At 39.4% G+C, this 18303-nt stretch overlaps 1 protein-coding gene across 1 annotated transcript; it reads left to right on the top strand.

The window, feature by feature from the left end:
* Nucleotides 1-2586: 2586 nt before the first annotated feature.
* On the top strand, nucleotides 2587-13191 carry LOC140190510 (zinc finger protein 706). Its single transcript, XM_072247149.1, has 4 exons — nucleotides 2587-2693; nucleotides 8022-8170; nucleotides 10273-10391; nucleotides 12140-13191. The coding sequence occupies exons 2-3, from the start codon at nucleotides 8039-8041 to the stop codon at nucleotides 10366-10368; spliced, it is 228 nt and encodes a 75-aa protein (XP_072103250.1). The 5' UTR covers nucleotides 2587-2693; nucleotides 8022-8038; the 3' UTR covers nucleotides 10369-10391; nucleotides 12140-13191.
* Nucleotides 13192-18303: the final 5112 nt, after the last annotated feature.

The raw sequence follows: 18303 nt of genomic DNA on the forward strand, positions 1-18303 counted from the left end.
GACCCCAGCCATTATCAATACTCTTCAGAGATTGTCTGCCTGGTGTCAGTGGTCACATAACCAGGACTTGTGATATGCACCACCTGCTCCCATGGCTTCACCTGACCCAGATCTGATGCTACACCTTGCCCAAGGGTGACCTGCAGGCTAGTAGAGGGAAGGAGCACTTTACACCTCCTTTGGTAGAGACGTAGCTCCACCCTGCCACCCAAGACAGGGGTAAACTGCTCAAATTCAGTTTTACTCAATTTATTTGATGTTGTAACAAATGGGAAATGACAGTAGTGTCAGACAATGTGACCATTTTGCCAACATAAAACTTAAATATTTTCCGATCATGAATGTAGAATCCTTCACTATTAACAATTTGGAAATTACCCTTGGCATGAGATGGGTCAATCTATCTTACAAGGTTAAGGTACGAAGCGGATTGCCAAATGGGCCTGGATGGGTTCTGATGACAAGTTCTATCACTCATAATGCTCTGGGGTTAGTACTCACTGAGAGGTGTTCAGCTGCTATAAGAATACTAACACCATGCTATGTTCTTCCAGTGGATATACTTCACTGCGAGTTTGAGGAGATTTGGTATGTCACCAAAGACTCACAAATTTCAACAGATGTACCAAGGAGAGCATTCTAACTGGGAGTGAGGGAGCTACTGCACAGGATCAAAGTAAGCTGCAGAGAGTTGTAAACTCAGTCACCTCCACCATGGGCACTAGCCTCCGTAGTATCCAGGACACCTTCAAGGAGTGATGCCTCAGAAATGTGGAGTCCATCATTAAGAACACCCATCACACAGGTAATGCCTTGTTCTCATTTCTACTGTCAGGAAGGAGGTACAGATATCTAAAGGCACACACTCAATAATTCAGGACTATTCATCCATCTAAACCCAGTTTCCTAGAGGAAAATGGACGGTTGCCATATCAGGTTGAGAACCTCCAATATGGACTCTAACTTTCTAAATTCTTTTTCTCCTTCCGTGAGAAAGACCAAGAGGATCATAGGGGTCTCCCTACCATCCATCAGGGACATTTATCAGGAGAGCCCTTAGTATTAGTACTCCCCACCCATCCATCCAACATCCTCTTTGACTTTCTACCATCAGGCAGGAGACTCCGATGGATAAAGACAAGAATGGCCGGGATGGGGAACAGTTTCTCCCCTCAGGCTTTTGGATTCCCTTCTACATTACGTTTGATGTGTCACTAAATAATTTGTACTGTATCTCATAATACTTAATTTATGCACTTTGTTTATCTGTGCATTATTCAACTGTGGATTTAATTCTTACTTTCCTGCGTTATTGTGTGTTATGTACTTTACTCCCTGGTCCAGAGAAACATTGTCTCGTTTGACGGTATACATGTATATAGTTAAGCAACAATAAACAGGACTTGATTTGACTTGACTTGACTGCATTATTTTAACCACATTCCCAACTCCCCTGATGTGAAAGTGTCCCTTAATCCTGTCAGGTTTAACTCGGACCACTTCCCAAGGTTAATCTCGGATGAAGTACTGTGTCCCAGACAAACGTTATCCTCAAGAAATATTGCTTGACAGGAAGATAGCCTGATTTTTGAAGGATACGGCGATAATAGAGCAAACCATGACAGAATGTTTGGAGGACAATTAGAAGTGGCACAAGAAATACTTGCTTTCACGCAAGTCTGCAGATTGTGAACATGAACTTGCTTCCCCTAAACTCCACTCCCCCTTTTCCCTCTCTCTTCCCTCCCTCCTTTAACCCCCCCCACACCCCCAATTTCCTCCGTAGTGACAGATTTCTTTTTCATCAGCTTACAGTCTATCTGCAGACTAAATCGGAGAGGTGACAGCATCTCTCGTGGGTGGGGAGGTAGATGTTTTCGGGGGGGGTGAAGAAAAGTGGAAAAAAACATATAACCAATGCATTGGATGGCCTCTTTAAACTGTTTACCACGCAGTCGTTGACAGACCGAACCAGAGAAAACTAATAATAGCGAGCCCAAATTGTTACCGTATTATTTATAAATGGCGCCTGTTTGCCCTTCAATACTATAACGTCACATGTTAAATGCACATTTTGTTTTGCACATGTAATATCCATGTGCGGCTTTTATATTGCGGTGATGCGCAACCTACGCTTCCCGTTCTAGCTTCCTTGCAGTGGCACCTGAAGTCTTATCCTTGAAACAATTTCGTCACTTTCTTTTCAAAGCGTTCGAGAAGGATACAGACTTAAAAGACGCTTTCTAAAATGTTTTCCAACTGATTGTACTGCGGCAGGGCTCTATACAAAATACCATTGATGAAAACATGCGTTGAACGTCTTGGAGCGTAATTCCCAAAGGTTAAAAATGATACAGCAGCAATAAAAGTGACGATAAACCAGTTTATTGCTTTGGAATCTCTCGGTGTAATTTTATTAGAGGAGGAGAATAACATTAGATAAGACGACAAAATTTTGGTTATATCTTTTCCGCAGCCTTTAATGCCCACGTGATTCTCGGCGCTGTGGTGCCCACGTGATCGTCGGCTCTATGGTGCCCACGTGATCGTCGGCTCGAGTCCCCGCATTTTTTTTCACCTCCCGGGCCTCGGGCTTGATGCCGTCACTTCCGGAGACGTCAGACCCCGCCTCTGCTGACCGAGTACGGGCGAGCGCCGTTAGCGGGCTGTGTGGTGTCTGTCGGTGCCAGCCGGTGAGTCTCGGCCGCTTGGCTACTCAGTTCTTGGCGTGAAACTCGGGGTTGCTCTGTTGCGAGTCGCGGAGGTGGGGCAAGCACTATGCCCCCAGGTGGGCTGTAGCCCTGTTGCAGGCCACACACCGCGCCTCGGCCTGGGCGACCGGTAATCCGGCTTCACGTTGGCGTAGCTTGTTGCTCTTCACGCTCGTTGTTGAACAACCGCTTCGCAGTCTCTGGAGAGTTGCCGGTTCTTGAATGTTAGTACCGCAGGGCGGGAATTGAGGGGAGTATTGTCTTTTGTTGTGGTTGAGTTAAGAGGGTGCTAGTTCACCTCTTGGAAAGTAACGTGCCATACTGGAGCAGATGTTAAAGTTGATGTGTGTTGTTTGAATTTCCAGCATAAGCAGAATTCCTCTTGTCTGGAGCAGATGTTGTTAGTTTATTTCGTTTCCTTACGGAGCTCGCTTCTTTCAGATTCCCCGCGCAGTTATAGTGCGTGTAAAACGAAGTTAAATAGGTTCATGTGGACTTTGTCTTTGTTTTCTAAACAGATGGTGGAAATCTAAAATAAAAAAAACAGAAAATGCAGGGAATACTTAATAAGTCAAATATCATCCATTATTATTGTAATGACCTTTCCTGTTCTTCCAGGCTTTCTGATGCCAAAGTAGTGCTACACCAAAATGTCACCCTAAGTTATGAGCCTGTATCTGGCCTGTATTGAATCTACGGGCTTCTGTCTTGACCAATACCACAGAATACTTCCTAAGTCCTCAGACTGTCCACAGGTTTATAGCTTGCTGCTTTTTCTGTTAATTTAGAAAGATTATGTGTATGAGGGGAGTTGATACGATGAGGGTATTTTGTGCTTTACTCTGGCATGATGCTGAGGCACACACAAAGTTGCCTTCTCTTCTTGGACCCCGATATCCCAGTGAAGCATAGGCCATTGATGACATCCCGTCTTCGCTGTCCGAAGTCGATGGTATGGTTGGAATTCGGTGTTTCTGTAATCCATTGCATCCACTCTAATTCCACATCCCATTTCCATTCTGACATGTCTATCCACGGCCTCCTCTACTGTAAAGATGAAGCCACACTCAGGTTGGAGGAACAACACCTTATATTCTGTCTGGGTAGCCTCCAACCTGATGGCATGAACATCGACTTTTCTAACTTCCGCTAATGCCCCACCTCCCCCTCGTACCCCATCTGTTACTTATTTTTACGCACACATTCTTTCTCTCACTCTCCTTTTTCTCCCTCTGTCCCTCTGAATATACCTCTTGCCCATCCTCTGGGTCCCCCCCCCCCTGTCTTTCTTCTTGGACCTCCTGTGCCATGATCCTCTCATATCCCTTTTGCCCATCACTGGTCCAGCTCTTGGCTCCATCCCTCCTCCTCCTGTCTTCTCCTATCATTTTGGATCTCCCCCTCCCCCTCCAACTTTCAAATCCCTTTCTCACTCTTCCTTCAGTTAGTCCTGACGAAAGGTCTCGGCCTGAAACGTCGACTGTACCTCTTCCTACAGATGCTGCCTGGCCTGCTGCGTTCACCAGCAACTTTGATGTGTGTTGCATCCACTCTACAGGAGATTGGCCTACACAGCTTCACCAGAGTCCTATTGACTGGCCTTTCTGGTTTCTTCCCCTCATTATGCGGACGTAGGGTTGGACTTTGAGAACTGCACTCACAAAATGCTGATAATAAAAATAAAGCGCAGTATGTATTTTTAGCAGAATGGACTTGTTTATAGTGGTTTAAGGTCACAGGACTTTACAGGATAAAAATCAACCCTATCTTGGCTCTACTTTTTTTAACTGCTTAAGCTGGCTAGTTTTATCAAATTCTTCTAGTACTGCATGTTTCTTAGACCTGTTTTCCCACATCTTGATAGAATCATGATACCTATATTTATTTGGACTCTTAGAAAATGTTTGTTAAAAATACCTACATACAAGCATTTTCAGACCTTTAAGGATAAATTATTGACCTGAGTAGGAAAACATGTGGCAGGTGGATCCACTGAGAACTGTATTACAGCCGTAACTTTATTTGTTGGGCATTACCTAAAGATTGATCGGCATGCTTCCATTATAGTTCTGAGATGTTTGTGTGGGAAAGGCAGATTCATTCATAGTTGGGGCTAGGCATGCTGGTTGGGATGGCTAAGTTGCTTCTATTGAAGCAGGGGTTTGACGTACTCAATCCTTTCTGAAAGTAAAAGCATAATTTGGACAGTCCCTAGCGAAAATTTGAGGTCAATGGCGATGTTGCGTAATTTTCAAGGAGACTTTTGATTTGAAGGCAAATAACTGGTTGGTAGGTTAATTGGTCTATCAATCGTCCTGTGATTAGGCATGGGTTAAATTGCGTTGCTGGGTGGCGCAGCTCAAAGGGCAGGAAGGGCCTATTCCATGTTGTATCCCAATAAATAAATTGGATGATTGTTCATTTATCATGTGAATTGCAGTTCAACCTTTCAACCAATTTAGTAATTTATATGTAATATATAAAATTGTACTTTGATTTCTACGTACAGTGGTTTTGTAACCTATCAATAGGGCCGTGGAAGGAAGCTGGAGCCGCTGGAAGAAACCCTGGTAGCCATAAGGAGATTATTAATCCCACACTGACAGGATTTGTGGCCAAAATCAAATCCATGGTGCTGGAGCTGTGGACCAGCAGCATTAACTGCTCTGCCTCTATGCTGCCATACCACTTATATTAAACCTTTTATTCCATCCATGATATATTTGACCATGTGATGATAAGTGAGAATCTTCTGCATGCCTATTTTCCAATTTGCTGAAGTAGATTGTGACCCTGATTCAGATCATTTGCTGAAACATTTATCCAGGCCTCTTTTTGTTACCTCAACATTTAAGTCTGAATGGGTACATGGATGGTAGGGGCATGAAGGCAGTTGAAATGGTTCTGTATGGGCTAGATGGGTCGAAGGGCCTGCTATGCTGAGTACCTGTGGGGTTGTGTGTGCATAATCTCCATAAGCTTGAGGTAATTACAAAACTCAGTTTTGCATCAATGTACAAAAACAATTCTCTTTTATAAGATGATGTTTATGATTTTATAATAGTTTTCTTCCTATTACGAATTTTTTTCCTGTCCTAAAATCATTAGATTTGCTATTCTCCAATTTTGGTTTTTAGTAATATCTGAATTTCATTTCTCCAGCACAATAATATCTTCAGTTTCTAACTTTGGAATCTCACCTTCGTTAAATACTCCTTTAAAAATTGGACTTAGTGATCAAGTTTTCTTTTGTTACTTATTATTTTCTTGTGGTTCAGTGTCAAATGTTATTTAGGGTCTCGGCCTGAAATGTCGACTGTACCTCTTCCTAGAGATGCTGCCTGGCCTGCTGCGTTCACCAGCAACTTTGATGTGTGTTATTTAAAACCCTTCCGTACAGAGGCTTGACATACAGCGGTATGCAAAAGTTTGGGCACCCTTGGTCAAAATTTCTGTAACTGTGAATAGCTAAGCGAGTAAAAGATGACCTGATTTCCAAAAGGCATAAAGTTAAAGATGACACATTTCTTTAATAATTTAAACAAGATTACTGTTTTATTTCTATCTTTTACAGTTTCAAAATAACAAAAAAGGAAAAGGGCCCGAAGCAAAAGTTTGGGCACCCTGCATGGCAGTACTTAGTAACACCCCCTTTGGCAAATATCACAGCTTGTAAACGCTTTCTGTAGCCAGCTAAGAGTTTCAATTCTTTGGGGGATTTTCACCCATTCTTCCTTGCAAAAGGCTTCTAGTGCTGTGAGATTCTTGGGCCATCTTGCATGCAGTGCTCTTTTGAGGTCTATCCACAGATTTTCGATGATGTTTAGGTTGGGGAACTGTGAGGGCCATGGCAAAACCTTCAGCTTGTGCTTAAGGTAGTCCATTGTGGATTTTGAGGTGTGTTTAGAATCATTATCCTGTTGTAGAAGCCATCCCTTTTCATCTTCAGTTTTTTTTTACAGACGGTGCGATGTTTGCTTCCAGAATGTGCTGGTACTTAATTGAATTCATTCTTCCCTCTACCAGTGAAATGTTCCCCGTGCCACTGGCTGCAACACAAGCCCAGAGCATGATCGATCCACCCCCTTGCTTAACAGTTGGAGAGGTGTTCTTCATGAAATTCTGCACCCTTTTTTCTCCAAACATACCTTTGCTCTTTGCGGCCAAAAAGTTCTATTTTAACTTCATCAGTCCACAGGACTTCTTTCCAAAATGCATCAGGCTTGTTTAGATGTTCCTTTGCAAACTTGACGCTGAATTTTGTGGTGAGGACGCAGGAAAGGTTTTCTTCTGATGACTCTTCCATGAAGGTCATATTTGTGCAGATGTCGCTGCACAGTAGAACAGTGCACCTTCCTGAAGGTCTTTTGCAGTCAAACGGGGGTTTTGATTTGCCTTTCTACCAATCCTACGAGCAGTTCTCTCGGAAAGTTTTCTTGGTCTTCCAGACCTCAACTTGACCTCCACCGTTCCTGTTAACTGCCATTTCTTAATTATGTTACGAACCGAGGAAACAGCTATCTGAAAACTCTTTGCTATCTTCTTATAGCCTTCTGCTTTGTGGGCATCATTTATTTTAATTTTCAGAGTGCTAGGCAGCTGCTTAGAGGAGCCCATGGCTGCTGATTGTTGGGACAAGGTTTGAGGAGTCAAGGTATTTATAAAGCTTTGAAATTTGCATTACCTGGCCTTTCCTAACAATGACTGAACAAGCCATAGCCCTAACAAACTAAGGTCTGAGACCTTGGTAAAAGTTATGAGGACTCAAATCTCTCGGGGTGCCCAAACTTTTGCACTCCTTCCCTCCCCCCCCACTCTAAAATTGTACAAAACAAAAATAATACATTAATCTTAAAATGTTGAAAATAATGTTTCATCTTTAACTTTATGACTTTTGGGGATCAGTTCATCTTCTACCACTTAACTATTCACAGTAACAGAAATTTTGACCAGGGGTGCCCAAACTTTTGCGTGCCACTGTATATTGACTGAAGATGTTGTGTAGTAAGAGTTATATGAATTTCATTTTTTAAAAATTCTGCTTGCACTAACAACTTAATCAGTTTTGAATTTGTAATCTATGATACACATGTTTTTCATTCCTAAAGTTATTATTTTTTCTTTCTATTGGACCTTGTTTATTGGGAACAGTCTGCGAAGATGTGCCTTTGATTCGCATGGAATGTTTGTGATTTTTGTCTAGTTTGGGATTTTTTTATTTTAATGTTTTAAATGGTGGAGTATAAGTGTTTTGCTAGTTTCTGTTGTTGCACTAGTATGAAGAGTAACTGAAGCTTTACTTTTTGGTAGATTTCCTGAATTTCATCATGGCTCGTGGACAGCAGAAGATCCAAGCCCAGCAGAAGAATGCTAAGAGACAAGCTGAAAAGAAGAAAGGGGGATCTGATCAAAAGGCGGCAGCAAAGGCAGCACTTGTGCACACGTGTCCAGTCTGCAAGGTAGGGAAGAGCAGGTTCACAAAACAATTTAAAATGTCTTTGAGAAGAACATCACTGCAGTACTTGTGTTGAAATTGTGATGAGTTTTGATTTTAAAATAACGTTGCCTGACTAATTCCAAGAGCGTAAGCTTAATAAAAACAAATCTGATTAATGTGGTTATATTCACAAATTGCACAACAAGTGAGTCTAGCCTTTGCCTCTTATTATTTAGTGGTGTTACCCCTTGTTAGTCTCCCATGTGATTGTCCTGCCAAAGACCACAACTGCACCAGTCAAGTAATGTGGCTCTAAGATCAGCTTGGAGACTGGTTGTGCTATGACAAATGCCTCTTCTCTTCACACCCTAGAGTAGGGGTTTTTAAACTTTGGATCCCTACCATTAACTGAGGTGTCCATGGACCCCCAAGTTGGGAACCCTGCCCTAGAAACTTTCCACCATCCACGATGAAATAGTTGATGCTAATGATGACCAATCCACTGCAATAAATATTTATGCCCTTGACTGCTAGCAATAAGTGGTTGCAGCATGTTCATCTACCTCCCAGATCTGTGACATCTGCAAAAAGGACAAGAGCATTCACTGCATGTTGCTGGCCAAGTTGCACACCATCCAAACTTGTAAAGGCATTGTTCTTCCATCATCACCATTTACTCACCTTGTGCCACCATTGATCAATAAAATTGGCTGATCTGATCTAACTCTATATGCTGTATTTTACCTAATTTCTATTTGTACCTATTCTTCAATTTAAGATTAGCATTTGATATGAGAATCTCCAACTATCTTTTAATAGAAGTAGTGGATTCTGGTTAATTGGGCCAGGAGGGTGTTGGTGGACTGTTTGTAGCTAATGTCAGACACCTGCACTTGTGTGGCCATTAGATCCTACACTGCTTAAGTAGCATCTGTTATGCATGCTTGTATTCAAAAAGAAGTGATTTTTCTCAGTGGTTGATGAGAAATGATAGTAAGACAATCAGATCTGTTTTGCTCACTGCGGTTTTAAGTTTTGAGGGTTGGAGATGCCAGAAACAACCAGGAGTAAAATTGAAACAATTTCACTACTACAAGTTAGGAACTGCAAAGAATTTGAAGGTATCAACAACATTTGGAATGTTATAATGAAAAAAGATTTGGAGATTGCAGTTGTCAATAACAATGTATGAATGCAGTCCATTGTCTACACTAGGTGTCTGTGCTGATTTTGGGTTTGTTTACAGTCGTTCAAAAAAACATGGCAAAATACACTGCATTATTCCTGTCAATAACTATTAGGAACTAATACAGTTTTATAGTAGTATAGTAATATTGATGGTGTTCTAATTTGTTCTGTATTTCATTCAAATACATAATGTGTTACTCAGTTAAACAGTAGTTTATTTTTTAAACTTTTTAACTATTTTCATGGAACTTCAGCTAATTGGGCCAAAATATACTGGTCCCAATGTATTCTAATTAACCAGGATCTATTGTTCCTAACTTCTGAAAGGGTTCGGCTATAATGTTTCCTAGTCTGAGATGTATGGAGCTATTCTCCCTATCAACATCAGTTACCATATTTTAAATTTAAATTGGGCTCTTGAATCAAAGGGGATAACTTCACTCGCCTATCATTGGAATGTTCCCACAACCTATGGATCCATTTTCAAGGACTCAATCTGTTTTTGATATTGCTCTATTATTATTTCTTTTAGTATTGAGTGACTTTTGCACACTGAATGCCCAATTGGTGCAGTCTTTTATTGATTCTTTTATGTTTGTTATTCTATTAAGGATTTGTTGAGTATTGTCAAAAAAAATCTCATGGTTTATATGGTGATATGTATGTACTTTGATAATTTACTTTGAACTTTTAATCAATTTTGAACTATAATTTTAATGCATTATAATTTGGTCTGAGTCGGTTTGTAATTTCATTTGAATGTGTTGCACTTCTTCCAAGATCAATGAGGTATGGTAAACAGCTATGACACAATATTTCAGATGTGGCCTTATCAAGAATGTGTATAACTGTAGCATTTTGTTGTATTTCAGTTTTACTGGACATTGAGATAATTGCATTACATATTATTTGCTATCTATTTTTCTGTTTTTTCAGACACAGATGCCAGATCCTAAAACCTTCAAACAGCATTTTGAGAGTAAACATCCCAAGTCTCCTTTGCCCCCTGAACTGGTAGATGTACAGGCATAAATAAAAGCACAACTTGGATATGGGTGAGAAGTTTTTCCAAAGTTCATCTGTTATTACTCTTTAGAAAAAGGAATCTGTCTGGCATTTTGGTTTCAGAATGCCTGAGATTACTCTCATTATGAGGAGACAGCTGAGTGATTAATTTAGTGTTGCAATTTTCAGGGGTTTGGATTAATAATCTGCTGACAGAAGTCATAAACCAAATTTGGAAGATGGGGAATCTTATTTCATTATGTACTAATGTCTTTGCTAATTTTGCATAATTAGATGAAGTTCTTCCAAGAATTTGTGCAATTGAATTGTTTAGTCATAAAATTGAGACGTGAATCTTTTTATTTGGGTTAATTGGTTCTGATATTGAGCCCATGTTTTAGTACAGATTTTAATATTGATCTAAAGCAGAAATAGATTAAGCCAGTGAACTGCTTTAAATTTAAAACTTTAGAAATCAGCGGTCATCTTACATTTTATCAATCTTATGATTTGTGTTGTTTGAATCTCCTTGTACGCAACCTGATTAAGGTGCTGAAGGTGACTTTCTCCCAGGCACAAACTGTTAATACATCACAAAACCACGTGAATACATTCCTCCAATAAGAAGTGGTCAGCTATACAATTTGTCACCAGACTAAAAAAATTAGCACAAGTCTGCACAAGCTAGTTTTCATCTTTATTTATAAACAGAGTGCCCAGAATCAGCAACAATTAAGTAGCTTTCAACATAGCTGAGAATCTTGTCACACAAATCCCATGGGATGTTTTGAAATTGGCATGGTGACACTGCAGATAGTGTAACTGGCCAGGGCTTGCATCTGATCTTCTGTGCTAACTGCAGAATTTGTTTTTCCTGAGTTGTGTGGCCTTCCCCAACTCTTGCAGTTCCTTCCCACATCACAAAGACACGCTAAATGCCTACTGTAAATCTCCTGGTTGGTGGGAGATCCATGAAAGGTGGTTAAATTTACCAATGGATGTGTATGAGTGTGAGAGAATAAGTTGGGAGAATGGGATCGCTCCAATCTGGGAATAAATACTTTTCGAAACAGTTTTAGATAGAAAAGCTTGTGCTTAGAAATCAGGTATACTGACCGGTTCATTTTAAACATAGTTTTCAGTTAATATCTCAATAGCAAATACAACTTTTTCACCCAAGGACAACTGAAGTACAGCTTGCCAGACTTGTTTTGATCTTGGGTTTAATGTCCTGCACTGTATGGATTAAAGAGCCACACTCTTAAAAGTAGTGTTCAAATGCTATTCCAGTTCTAGAAAATTGAATTCCTAATGAAACAATTTATCTTGAGATGCAACACACATCAAAGTTGCTGGTAAAAGAATGTTTTCAACCATCTGTACTTGTCTCAACATTCAAACTGAGACCTTCTGGAAGTGGATTTTATTTGAAATGTGATCATTCAATACCAGAGTACCAGCCTTTGGAAAGCTAGCTAACAGGGTTAGGGTAAGGGGAAGGTTGATCCTTCATTGGTCAGCTTTAAGAATAATTATTCATTTAAAAAATGACTTCTGAACAATCTGTTTCTTTAGACTTTATTGATTCTATTCTTGTGTTACTATAAAAATGTTTTGAATCCAAGTTTTTGTATTATTCATAATACAATATGAATAATAATACAATACAATGTTCTACTTTCTGTAAGTGGGATATTCTAATTGATTTGGACGTCTAGTAGCATCTGAAGAACAGCTTAATATTCAGGATGTTTTTAATGTGACAAGTTTTGAAAAGTTACTTTGTGCTTGTTTTTAGACTTGGATTTCTGCTGACACGGTGCACTGAAACCTACTACATAAGGCCTGGAAAAGATGAAGAGCATTTGATTCTTCAAACTTTTCAATTTCTACTTACTACTGAACTTTGATGTTTAATCTTTTCATGTTTTGGGACAAGGAAGCATTGAAGATTTTTTTTGTTTGGGCATTACAAAGGTGCCAATTCTTCAAGTGGGAAAAGTGGTACAGATCTTGTGATAGATTAGTACTAATATTGTTTCTTCACTACTTTTAAGCACTGGCATCATTGTGATATTAGTACTGCTGGAGTCTGTTACAAATATACGGGAGTTTGATTCTGTGGCTTAAAGCTGTAGTGGTTAATGCGAGAGCCACTTTGGTTGGATACCATGTTCCTAGATTATGACTAAAAATTTCTTGATCTCCCTGAGTGCAGCTCAGTCAGCCATATTAGCATATGTATTCTTTGTTCAGCTTGTGTTCAGTACCTTCTTTGTAGAAGGGATGTTGCAATATATTAAAAATTATATCCCTGTTACAAACAGTAAGTTGTGATCAATCCATAAAGATAATCGGGTCTATCACACTGGATGTTTCCAAGTGATTGCAGGACAATTTATTCTCTTGACCACCCTTTCTAATTTTAAGCATTTACTGTTCTGTTTGATTTCCCAAAAATAACATTTGATCAGCTCCATGAATCATAGAGTAAGATTCCCCACCTATTTATCATGCAAATGTTGGATACTTTTGAAGGAACAGTCTCTTGAAACTTGCGTGCTTATTCAGAGCTTTACAGATAGTTTTGTAGCTATAATTTTTGGAATTAGTTTGATAACTAATCTATTAACTAGTTATAATTTCATGAATGAAATTTGAAGGGATTCCTCTATATAGGGAAAAAAAACAATTATCGCTGACTCAAATTCCTATTTCAAATTACAGTATTTAAGATTGCAATAGCTTTTTTTCCCACCCAGAATCTTGCCTAATCATATATGCAGTATTTTGTGATTTATCTGGAGCTCAATGTGATTTCAATAAATATCAAAAGCACATTTTCTTCTAGAGTGTCTCAGAATTCCCTTATTTTAATGTTTAAATGTCATTTGTGACTATGCTAGACTCATTGTATTGTTTCTTACCACATGTAGCCCTTGATCATAGTCTTAATAGTTCTGTATTAAACTAAACTTCTACTCTAAGCTGCAGTCTAGCATTTGAGTCTCGCATAATTACTTTGATTGGAAATATTGGGTATACTAAGCACATTGAAGAGGAAGCATATTTCCATTGATAATTACATGCTGTGAATTCAGTAGTCTTTGAAGATTGTAATTTTTGATCACTGTCTTGAGTTGCAGCTAACAAGAAATGAAATATTTTGTTTCAGAACACTATTAATACATCCAACACAGCAGGTTCAGTGCAAGAACTCCAGGTCAGAAGAGTTATAAAACAAATTGGGTAAAAAGATTGCCCTGTATCCATACAGATACTGAAATTACAGTTAGAGGTTTTTATCTTTGATGTTTGCATTCAAATCATTATCAATTCTGTCTTGAGCCGGTCAAAACTGACCTTCAGTATGGTATCTGATCGTCCAATTTTCAAAAACCACTAGAAATTTAGCCACAATTGCTGTGACTTGTAGCTACTGGGGGCTTTAAAAGTCCAGTGGAAGGGTCTATGCTTGAAATAGCAGTTGCATATTCATTTCCATAGATGCTGCCCAACCTGATTCTTCCATTTTGTGTTGCTTTGGATTTCTGCCATCTGCAGACTTCGTGCTTATAATGTGTTAAATATGTTACTGAAATTCTAAACTATATTTTTGACAACACAATGCTGGAGGAAGTCAGCAGGTCAAGGCAGCATCTACGGAAATGAAAAAACAGTTGACATTTCAGACCAAAATCCTTCAGGACTAGAAAGAAAGTGGAAAGATGCCAGAATAAGGAGGTGGGGGGGGGGGGCGGGGAGAGGCAAAGGATGATAAACTAGAAGATGGTAGATGAAACCGGGTGGGTTGGGAATAGGGGTAAGTTAAGAATCCGTGGAAAAAGTAAAGGACTGGAGAAGAAGGAATCAGAAGAGTGGACTGGAGGGGGAGGTGATAGGTAACAAGAAGAGGTAAGAGGCCAGAGTGGGGGATTGAAGTTGGAAGGGGTAGGGGGAAAGAAATGACTGCAAATCAGAAAAATTGATTTCATGCCATCAGGTTGGAGGCTACTTAGATGGAATGAGATACTGTTTCTCCAACCTGAGATTGGCCTCATGGCAGAAGAGGAAGCCTCTTGCCTCTTCTCCCCCATCTTATTTCAGTGTCTTTCCCCCTTCCTTTCTAGTCCTGGTGAAAGGCCTGACCCAAAACATTGACTGTTTTTCAATTTTCCAATTGCACTTTTCAAAATGTACCTTTTTGAATAATATTCCATTTCCTTAAATGCCAAATGCTTAACAAAAATTTGTTTCATCTTGCTGAGTTTTGACAAAATGCATTGTTGCCTTTTGCCTGCATTCCTTGTTTCAGACAGTGGTTTACTTTCACAATAAAAGGAAATGTACTCCCTGAAAGTCTTCTAATTGATCAGTTGGACTGATGTTAGAAACAGCTAGCTGTTTTTATTAAACAATAAGGTTTATTCATTTGAATGTGTAATGCATTCTCAATTTCAAATTAGAAACAATATTAGATACTGTACAACATGTCACAACTTTCCTGAGACTCTAGAAGTACAGAATGATGAGAATTAAAATTATGGAGTGACTTAATTTAGTTCTTGAAATTTTGTGCTCTTGGCTATGAAAGTCTAGATCTTCAAATTTAATGTCATAATACAGGTAATCACAGCCCCAATAGTTTATCACAAAAGTAATGTCATTATGGGCAGTCACTCTATTTGAATGCATTTTTAATTGATTGAAGTGTTGTTGACATACCTTAAAGCTTAAGTATCACTCTAAGTTCTTTTCTAATTAAATTTGTTGAAGAATGTGATTTGAAAATACAAGACACTTGGATGTACTGAATTCTTTAGTTATTTCAACAAATGAAGTCAGTGTTAAGGGGGCTCTTTCAATGTGCTTTTATTTGTTGGAACTTGTGAAGGACCTTATCACAAGGTAAGAGCAACTGACAGCTGTCACTTGTAAAGATAAGTGGCCATCCTTCAACTTTTCTTCTGATCCTCCATTCTTTCCACACGAATGGATTCTACAATTCTTCAATTTCTGCCTTGATTATACTAAATATATATTAATGACTTGGATGAGGGAATTAAATGCAGCATCTCCAAGTTTGCGGATGACACGAAGCTGGGTGGCAGTGTTAGCTGTGAGGAGGATGCTAAGAGGATGCAGGGTGACTTGGATAGTTTGGGTGAGTGGGCAAATTCATGGCAGATGTAATTTAATGTGGATAAATGTGAAGTTATCCACTTTGGTGGCAAAAATAGGAAAACAGATTATCTGAATGGTGGCCGATTAGGAAAAGGGGAGGTGCAACGTGACCTGGGTGTCATTATACACCAGTCATTGAAAGTGGGCATGCAGGTACAGCAGGTGGTGAAAAAGGCGAATGGTATGCTGGCATTTATAGTGAGAGGATTTGAGTACAGGAGCAGGGAGGTACTACTGCAGTTGTACAAGGCCTTGGTGAGACCGCACCTGGAGTATTGTGTGCAGTTTTGGTCCCCTAATCTGAGGAAAGACATCCTTGCCATAGAGGGAGTACAGAGAAGGTTCACCAGATTGATTCCTGGGATGGCAGGACTTTCATATGAAGAAAGAATGGATGAACTGCGCTTGTACTCGTTGGAATTTAGAAGATTGAGGGGGGATCTGATTGAAACGTATAAGATCCTAAAGGGATTGGGCAGGCTAGATGCAGGAAGATTGTTCCCGATGTTGGGCAAGTCCAGAACGAGGGGTCACAGTTTGAGGATAGAGGGGAAGCCTTTTAGGACTGACATTAGGAAAAACTTCTTCACACAGAGAGTGGTGAATCTGTGGAATTCTCTGCCACAGGAAACAGTTGAGGCCAGTTCATTGGCTATATTTAAGAGGGAGTTAGATACGGCCCTTGTGGCTACGGGGGTCAGGGGGTATGGAGGGAAGGCTGGGGCGGTGTTCTGAGTTGGATGATCAGCCATGATCATAATAAATGGTGGTGCAGGCTCAAAGGGCCAAATGGCCTACTCCTGCACCTATTTTCTATGTTTCTAAATAACCGAGCATTCTTTACACTTAATCATGTATGTAATAGGTTTAGAGCTACAGTTTAAAGTTAAATCAATTTAATTCTATTGTACTGATTTTTAAAAATGTTATTAAATGAAATATTTGCAAAACCCATTATCCATCAGCATTTAGTTCTTTTCCAAGACCTTAAGAGAGTCCATAATTGTGCTGCATATACAGGCTTCCAGTAATTGATCCATTAATTGAAATGTTTGAATCCCAGATGAACGCTGAGTAATGCTTAAGTTCTGGTAGGATCTGTAGAACCTCAAATGCTCAATTTTGAATTAAATTTTTGTATCACTTTCTATATTTCATCTCTCCTCACCATGTCTAGGTGAGGTGAGGGCCTCCATCAGATAGTTGACCACGGATATTGCATCCTAGCTGTCTGGATACGCAAGCCTGGGCAGTACGCTGGAGAGCAAGCTGTTGCCCATGTAGCAAACTCTCCCTCTCCATGCATCTGATGAACCAAAAGGAAAGACAGAGACTGATACAGTTTGGTATCAGCAGTGTTGCAAGAGTTGCCAGTCAACTCAATGTAGGACTGCCTTGGGACTCCAGCTCTGGATTTTTCCAAGTTTACTCCTGAAGCCTTCCTCATGCAATTCCCTTTCAACCTAATTTTCAAAATAATTTAAAGTTCTAGCATATTGGTACTAAAGCTTCAAGAGTTAGGAATGTATTGGAATTTGACATTGATTTATCTGTGTGAGTGTATTTTTGAATTTAAAAGTGGAAACAAGGGTGAGTGGAGAAACTTGCAAGTCATGCTGAAGCTCTGAACAATTCTAAATTTAAACCAAACCCAGAGTCAAAGTAAATTTATTATCAAAGTATGTATATGTCACCTTGAGATTTAATTCCTTGCAGCCATTTAAGGGAAAATAATAAAATACAATAGAATTTATGAAAAACTATAACTGACAATGTGCAAAAGATAAATGGTGCAAACAATGAACATTGCTATTATATCTGCTGCTTCCACTTCCACTGGCAGCATATAGCTTGCTAGATAGGTACTCATAATTCTAATACCAGTGTAAATGTTCAGTAGGTCAGGCATTCTATTAAGAGTTCCGAAGGGTCTTCAACCTGAAATGCCAGCTGTTTCTCCTCCCACAGCTGCCTGACCTGTGTTCCACTTAAATTATTTATATTTGGAAAAAAATGGGTCTGTATAAATTTATCATCCAAATTATTACATTTTTATGGCCTTTTGGAAAATGGCCTGCTGGACTGTCCATATTAGTTATGAAAGTAAATGATGCTTCCTCCTTCCTGATGGCACCAGCAAGGTCCAGGAGCCTTGGGGCTCACACCTCCAGGTTCATGATCAGTTTGACCATCTCCTCAACCATCAGGCTGTTGAATCAAAGGGGTAACTTCACTTACCCCATCATTGAAATGTTCCCACAACCAATGGACTTATTTTAAGAACTCTATCTCATGTCCTCAATATTGTTTGTTATTATATTGTGTTTGCACAGTTTGTCTGCTGCAGACTGATTGAATGCCCTAGTTGGGTGGTCTCATGGATTCTGTTATGGTTGGGCTATAGATTTGAGAATACCCACTAGAAAATGAATTTCAGGGTTTTAAGTGGTGATGTATATGTACTCTGATAATATACTTACTTTGAACTTTGTATTTTCAAGATTAAAACCGAAATGACCAATGACCTTTTTGTTTAAAAATTTAATATAACAATGTCTTAAATTGCCCTGAGTTTCAACAGCTATAAGTGAGAGGAGAAAGTTTCGAATGCACTTTTGGGAATAATATGATATGTGCAAAACAATGGTGCAAAGGTTCAGTAAAAGTAATGCAAAACAATGTTATAAACAGAATAACCTTCCAGCTTTATATAAGTCAGGATTAATGCATGGTTAAGTTGAAAAGCTTCAAGTCCCTTATTGTCAATATCTCAGAGGA

This window comes from Mobula birostris, chromosome 30 (genome assembly GCF_030028105.1).
Source record: "Mobula birostris isolate sMobBir1 chromosome 30, sMobBir1.hap1, whole genome shotgun sequence".
Lineage (NCBI taxonomy): Eukaryota > Metazoa > Chordata > Chondrichthyes > Myliobatiformes > Myliobatidae > Mobula > Mobula birostris.